Below are 7,500 nucleotides of genomic sequence, written 5' to 3'. Positions count from 1 at the left end.
TATTAATAATAATAATAATAATAACAATAAGGATAATAACAAAATGATAGTACAACAATAATAATAATAATAATAACAATAACAATAACAATAATAATAGTAAGAAGAATGATTATAATAATAATAATAATAATAATAATAATAATAATAATAACAACAATAATAATAATAATAACAATTATAATAATAATAATAATTCATAATTATAAGTGTATAATAATAATAAGACTACTATTACTACTACTAAATAACAACTTCATATAATGTTTAACAGATTTGCATAGAAATTATGATTTATAATTTCTTTACAAATCTGTTAAACATTATGCATAAATATTTTTTAACAGCTGTGGCAATTTTGTATATATATCCTTCAAAAACACTTGTGAAGAATCTAGAATTTTCCCTAGTGAATTTTAATCCTTTACCTTAGGATACAAGCACACAAAATTAAATGTAAGATAAAACATAATCAGATTAATTAAATTATAGTAAATAAACTCATTTACTTGGCTGATTATACAAAAGATATTACTTGGTCTTCCTTACCTGATGAAAGAGGTTGTATTCATCCTCACATACATGCACAAGGAATGCACAGCCACTTCGCACTAGTGAGCAGTAATCACGCTGGTATTTCTGCGAAAGCTCAGTCACTGCGTCGCCCACACAGGGGCCCATCAATGTCTGCCGTTGCGCAAAATAACACTGATGGCAGTCACTGAGGAGGTTCAGGTACTCGGGGCTATTTTCTACCCGGTCTTCTATTTCGGCCATGAGGGTCTTTATGCGCGGTGCATTAGTCCTGAACTTGCCATAATAGAGCACGGCTGCATTGTCACTTGATGGCTTTTCATTGCCAGGTTTGGGTAGCACTTGCTGGGTGGCATTCTCTAGGGACTTGGTCACATACAGCTTCACCATGCCTAGTGCTCGACTCAGACAATGCTTGTACTTTGCTAGGTAGAGTGCGGACTCTTGGAATGTTAAGTTAGTATTCATGTAGCTGATGCACTCGTCAATCTTTGCCAGCAGGGGGATAAAACCATCACTCGTGACCTGGAACGCTGGCGAGCTTAGCTTCTGGCTTATTCGGTCGACTTCCTTGAAATAGGCTAGCTTGCTCTCAATGGTGTCTGCCTTGTTTGTGAGTCGAGTCTGTTCAGCTAAGAGGTGCTCACAATCAGTGTGAAGTGCACTTGTCTTGTTGGATACACTAGTATACTGTTGATAGAAGAGGAATGCAGTTACTCTTTACTAACATGTATCATTAGTTATGTTTCTGATTAATAAAAACACACAGTATCTACACATACCTCTGTATGAATATAAATTGTAAAGAATTCTGTAATAAACCTGTTTATTGGTATTTCTTTTCATATCTGTCTCAATGATCAAAGTCATATAAAACAATGTAATGGTAATGCTTGTTTTTACTGATAGATCAAATATGCTAAGGTCTTCAATATGAAAAAGGGTCTATAAAAAATAAATCTTAAATACCTGTCCTGATAAATGTTGTAAGTTGTTGAGTGCTTCATCAAGCTGAGCAAGGAGAGTCTGACACTCTGAGCGGTGGCTGATCAACTGACTGACGTAGTCTCGATATGGCCCATCTTGTTCTTCACACATCTCAACTTCTACTCCAGCAAACCATGTTAAAAACTGTGGAAACAATCACATTAACCTTTTATATAGTAAGCATTTTCTTCTATCTTATATAAATAAACCAGGATAACTCGTTGATAACAACTTAATCTGGTAATAATGACAACTGGAATATCCAAGTAACATAGACCTATACTTTGTGTGCTAAGATATAACCAAATAAATTTTATCTAATATCTATTACAAGACTAGTATGTGAAACTACCTCAAGAAATGAAAGCTTACAACACATCTAAATACCAACAAATCTCATTAAAAATATATAAAAATCATCATACCACTGAACTTATTGATCTAAAGTATTAAGACAAATATCTCTTGCATTTATGGCTGAAAAGCAGAAATATACAAGAATTCTTAAAACATTTATAATACATTCCATTATGTACTGCGTTTCTTCAGCTGGAATTTAGCAGTGCTGCTAAAGCACCCTACTACAGACTGAATTTAACTTGAAGAACCAGTAAATAGTAATTCTAAATAACTATCTGACAGCCATACAAATTACCATCTACATGCACTTAAAATATTGTCCATTATATTCATCTCTTGGAAGCTAAAGTACTCCTTATTTTTGTCACATTAACAAAGATACAGAATTAGCTTCCACAGTAGTCATAGAGGAATGACCAAGGAACAGAAAACCGAAATATTCGAGCACGAAATATCCGTAATCGTGGCAAATCGCTTCCCACGAAACCCCGTCTTCCCGGCCCAAACCCTTCCCGTCTAATACCAATAATACCACTAATACCAACCTGCTGACTCGACTCTATCTTAACCTCTCCCAATTTGAGCCTCGCCAAGCTGTCCGAGAGGTGATGTTCCGACAGAGAATCCCTCTTGGAGCTGTCAAGAGGATATTCCGAGCCCCTCTTGGTTCCTCCCCCTTCCTCCCTCCCGCCATCGCTTCTCGTCTCTTCCGAGGTCAAACTTGGGGGTAAAGGTCGCCAGCCGGACACGGAGGTCAGTTCGATGATTGTGTCCCTCTCCTGTGAGGTCAGCGGTGCCAGGGGGGCCTTGTCGTCCTCCCAGATGGATAAATTCTCTCTTACCCGGCCAATGTTTACATCTGCCACGTCTTCCATTTTTGTTTTGACAGCGAGTCACGGCGACCCGGACAGAATTACGGGTCCGGTTAATATATACTCTAGTTATTGGCTTAATATTATCAGTTCAATAGTTTTATTAGTATGTATTTATATATTAATTGTTTTTTGTATTTTAAAAAGTAATTTTAGTGGATATTTCCGATTTTTTACTTTCCTGAAAAAAATAGAGCTGCCATGAAAATATTAATACATACGAAGATATAAAACATTTTCCTAACATGAAAAAAATTATAAAAACTCAAATCATCACGAAAAAACACAGAAGACGTCTAAAATAGATATACAAGTCCTCAAAATCCAAAATATTATTCTTAAAGGCCTTCCAACCAATCAGAAACGAGTCGTTAGTCTTTCGTGCATTCTGATTGGCCGAAGGAAACTGATGTAAACAAACCCTTCAATCTCCAAGAAGGCCTCGTGTTGTGGTACCGTAAACACGTGCGGAGGAGGACGGGACTGTGTATTTATTATAAGAAATAATAAGAATAATTCAAAATGGTGGCCAAAAGTAAGTGTTTCGTGGTGTTTAAGTTGTTTAAGGGAGCGAACTCCGCGATGGTACGTGTAGATTGTAAATTGTTAAGCTTAGAAATATGGATAGGCTTTTCACCATATTTATGTACGTAACTTGTGCACATTATAATAATTTTTTGGGTTAGATTTGAGGAAAATATTTAGTGGATACCCACAAGGGCGTTCAAAATGGGCCTTATTTATTTGACTGGTAATCTGTATGGGACTTCTTTACCTGAATAATTATCTCCATGATTTCGACTGTGTTCTGCTGGAAACCACGATGGGAGGGCCATAAACACATGTCCAGCAGGATAGAGAAATGATCATTGCGGCTTTTGCATTCTAAGTAAAAGTACACTCTGCTATTTATTAATAAATCTTGGACTGGGTACTTATTTGATAATAAATTGCCAAGGAGCTCCATCTTGCCTTAGGGTCTAAAGGCACAGAGACCTTGCTAACCATTGCAAGGCCGGTGGTACACATGCATAGGTTAATTAAACATCTGCTCAAGCTCTGTTTGCAAAAATATATGTGGTAGAGGTTTGTTAGTGTTATTAGAACCTCTACCACATTAGGTATGGCAGTAAAATGTTCAAAATAGTCATTTAATGAAGAAAAAAAACATATTTAGAATCCTCATGAAAAATGTAATACAGTGACACTAGAATTATTACTCTGTTATAATTAGAACCAGAGATATGACAAGAATTATTTGCAAAAGGTAGGCATTTTTTAAGTATGATATGTAATATATAGGGAAAAATTTGGCCTCAGGTATCACATTTTTAGACTTAAATTAGTGTAACTTTGCTTGTAAAAGTGATATCGTCTTGAAATTTTCATAGTTTATCAATCTTAATGAGGTGCCAATGATCCAATCAGGAGATAATAATTGAATCATTCAAAAAATGGTTAAATCACTTAAAATCTCTTAAATTCAATTTACAATAACTATAAAATAATTTTTCAACAAAAAATCTTGGGAACATGTGAATGGTTATAAATTAATAGTCAAACAATTTCTAAAATATCCAAAGGGCGTGTTTTTAACAGTTTTATAACAATGCAAAAACAAGAAAGAGAAGACAGATTTTTTTTATCCCTTACGACATGCCTTCTCGCACAACAATGATGGCGGCCACATTGGTCTTTGTTCACTCAGACGTGGTTTGTGATAGCGCAGTTTTTAGGGTGAGCGTATAAATGGATTTCATTCAAACTTTGTCAACATGTTCGAGAGGGTTCATTTTAGTGTAATAGCTGAATAAATACATGTGGCATACCTTATTTCTATAGAGGTTCGTGGTCCACTTTGAAGCAAATTATTTGACGAGTGGCAGCGATGCAACTACTGAAGGGATTTGGCTAATTTAAAAACGGGACTGTAGAATAATTGCTTGACGTCATTTCCTGGAGATTCTTAACAAAGGAATCCCCATTTAGAGCCATAAATAGACGGACACCGTACATCAAGTAAACCGCACCAAGCAACGCAAAAAAACAAAAACCAAAAAAAAACGAAACAGTTCAAGCACAGACGCGGTGCTTTCTGCCTTACCTAACCACATACATTCTGGCCAACAGAGCTGGAATTGCAGATGTTTGATTAACATTCTGAGTCCCTCTTGGATAATAACGATAATAATGACAAACCATATACTTCATTTTGTGTCTGTTTCTTGATAATAATTCTTGTATTAAAAATAATGATAGAGATAATGATGATTGTGGTGATCACAATAATGACAGTGATAATAATGATAATGAGAATAAAAAGTAGTAATTATAATGAATATTATTATGATTATAATGATGATGAGGAACATGTTACTAATGAACTTGCAACCAACAGGGAGGAAGTCAAAGAAGGTGACCCTCAAAAAGAAATACATGATTGAGAAGAAGGTGCGAGCTCACAAGAAGAAGCAGAAGAAGATCCAGAGGAAACAGCCGGAGCTCCTCAAAAGTAAGTCTCGTCTTGGCTCTTTCTCTCTTCTCTTTTTCTATGTTTCATTCTCATTTCATTACTTCCATTTGCTTTCATTTATTTGTTTATTTATTTATAATGGCAATTAAATTCATGCCAAAAATAAGTTACAATATCAAAGGATGGGACTGTCTATCTGTCTGTCTGTCTGTCTGTCTGTCTGTCTATCTATCTATCTATCTATCTATCTATCTATCTATCTATCTATCTATCTATCTATCTATCTATCTATCTATCTATCTATCTATCTATCTATCTATCTATCTATCTATCTATCTATCTATCTGACTCAGTCAGTCAGTCAGTTAGTGAGGCATGCAGGCACATACAGACAACTGGAAAAATATAAAAAAGCAGACAGAAAAGACAGATGCAGGCATTGATAAATCATTAAATGCAGATACTGTCCTTTAGATCCATCCTGAGCTCATCAGTTCTTCAATTTCAGAAAAGCCCAAAGACCCAGGTGTACCCAAGACCCTCCCCTTCTATGACAAGATCATCGAGGAGGCCAGGCAAGCCAAGGAGGCTAAGCTGCAGCAAATTAAGGAAAACCAGGAGCGCAGGAAGGAACTGAAGGCCAAGATGCTTGCTAATAAGAGGAGTGCTGAGTGGGTGACATTTTATTGTTTTGTTTGTGTTTTTTTTCCATCTTGGTTTTTCTTTCTTTCTTTTTTTTTTATCTCTATATTTATCTTTATCATTGAGGGGTGTTATTTTTAGTTAGTTATTTTCTTGAACCATAGATAGATTCTAATACCTTTTAAGAATGGTGTAATTATTACATTGTATCTCTGAAGAATTATTTTTTCAATAGTTTCCTATTCTCTCAGGTTATCACAAATTCAGTTTCTCTATTAATTCACTACTTCATTCTTATCACCTTACCTCTCTCACCACCTCAACCCTCCCCATTCCAGGTCCATTAACGAGATGATCCAGACGGCCGAGAAGCGTGGGGCAGAGTTTGAGGAGAGGATGGCTGCAGAGTCCAGTGCACAGGGCAGTCTCACAGATCGCTCGGCCAAGGCATACTACAAGGAGTTCAAGAAGGTGCGAGAGAGAGAGAATCTTGTTTGGTGGAGGCTGGGTGGAGCATCACATGCCTTTGTAATCTTGGTTATTGGTTCAATTGTGTCCTCGGTGTATTTTCATTGTTTAGTGTCATCATTAGTTTCTCTGTGGTTTGTTGTCTAAGGAGATCTCTTAGATGGGTTACGGAAGGTGTTTGTTTCTTTGTTATATATATTTATTTTTGTTTATTTGGTTACTTGGTGTGAGTTGAAGCAGTAGCTCTATTAGTGGCTCATTCTCAGGCCGTTCTGGAGGAATGGCCATTAATTGATAAATTAATTAATTAATTTTTATGTATATTTGAAGGACAGGATTGCTGGGAGGGATAAATGGTGGTGTTTGTGATATATGAGATGTTGAAAAAGGTTTGGTTGATATGGTATTTTCATAATTTACTTGTGGGTAGTTCATTTACTATGTTTTTTAAATTGATATTACTACAAGCGTGGTCAATTTTAATCTGTTGTGTAAGATGTAATTTCATGCATGTTTCACTGAAAAGACAGTGTTGGATGAATAATTGGGCAAGTTTTGTCCTGGTGATATTTGTATGTCAGCGTATTCTGTTGATATTGAATTTAGAATTGAATTTAGATACCCTCTATCACTGCACTTAACTATACACACAAGTTTAGAGAAATAGTTATTTTACTTTATATCAACTGTTGCAGGTGGTGGAAGCAGCCGATGTCATCTTAGAGGTTCTTGACGCCCGTGACCCCCTGGGTTCCCGAGTGCCCCAGATGGAGGCCTCCGTCACATGCCATGCCAACAAGAAGCTGGTGCTGGTGTTGAACAAGGCCGACCTGGTACCCAGAGACGTCTTGGAGAAGTGGCTCCAGTACTTGCGCCGCGAACATCCCACAGTCCTGTTCAAGTCCAGTACACAAACACAGGGTTCGCACTTAGGACAGAATGCAGCTAGTACATCGTCCAAGTAAGCAGGATGCACAGTTCATGTACTTTTTTATTACCCCTCTCTCTACTAGTAATAATAAATATAGTTTAAGAGATTGGTTTTGTAAAATAAAAGCATCAGAATCTGAATGCTTTACCTACATGATATATGGATATTTATGTGATAACCAAAATCATTTTTTCTTTCTCTTGCACAGGGTTCTGAAAGTAACAGATGATCTG

General features: G+C 36.3%; 2 protein-coding genes across 3 annotated transcripts in view; one reads left to right on the top strand and one right to left on the bottom strand.

Annotated features, from left to right (window-relative positions):
• Window positions 1–2,766, bottom strand: part of LOC125039924 (conserved oligomeric Golgi complex subunit 3-like) — a 10,026-nt gene extending 7,260 nt beyond the window's left edge. Inside the window, exons 1-3 of the mRNA XM_047634293.1 lie at window positions 2,427–2,766; window positions 1,504–1,665; window positions 550–1,224 (exon numbers count right to left, since the gene is read on the bottom strand). Of these exons, the coding sequence (XP_047490249.1) occupies window positions 550–1,224; window positions 1,504–1,665; window positions 2,427–2,756 (1,167 nt within the window). The 5' untranslated portion in view covers window positions 2,757–2,766. The remainder of the gene's footprint in view (window positions 1–549; window positions 1,225–1,503; window positions 1,666–2,426) is intronic.
• A 409-nt stretch (window positions 2,767–3,175) lies between these two features.
• LOC125039925 (guanine nucleotide-binding protein-like 3 homolog) overlaps window positions 3,176–7,500 on the top strand; it is a 9,854-nt gene continuing 5,529 nt past the window's right edge. The window contains exons 1-6 of one of the 2 annotated variants that reach the window (XM_047634294.1): window positions 3,176–3,288; window positions 5,152–5,265; window positions 5,735–5,897; window positions 6,207–6,339; window positions 7,032–7,297; window positions 7,476–7,500. The exon at window positions 7,476–7,500 is cut by the window's right edge and continues 191 nt beyond it. In XM_047634294.1, the coding sequence (XP_047490250.1) occupies window positions 3,276–3,288; window positions 5,152–5,265; window positions 5,735–5,897; window positions 6,207–6,339; window positions 7,032–7,297; window positions 7,476–7,500 (714 nt within the window). In that variant the 5' untranslated portion in view covers window positions 3,176–3,275. Of the gene's footprint in view, window positions 3,289–5,151; window positions 5,270–5,734; window positions 5,898–6,206; window positions 6,340–7,031; window positions 7,298–7,475 lie in introns of those variants that run through there. The other variant, XM_047634295.1, reaches the window with a different exon arrangement.

The sequence above is a fragment of the Penaeus chinensis genome, chromosome 28 (assembly GCF_019202785.1).
Source record: "Penaeus chinensis breed Huanghai No. 1 chromosome 28, ASM1920278v2, whole genome shotgun sequence".
NCBI classification, from domain to species: domain Eukaryota; kingdom Metazoa; phylum Arthropoda; class Malacostraca; order Decapoda; family Penaeidae; genus Penaeus; species Penaeus chinensis.
The sequence above is the reverse complement of the archived record's forward strand: the minus strand, read 5'-3'. Positions and strand labels throughout refer to the sequence as shown.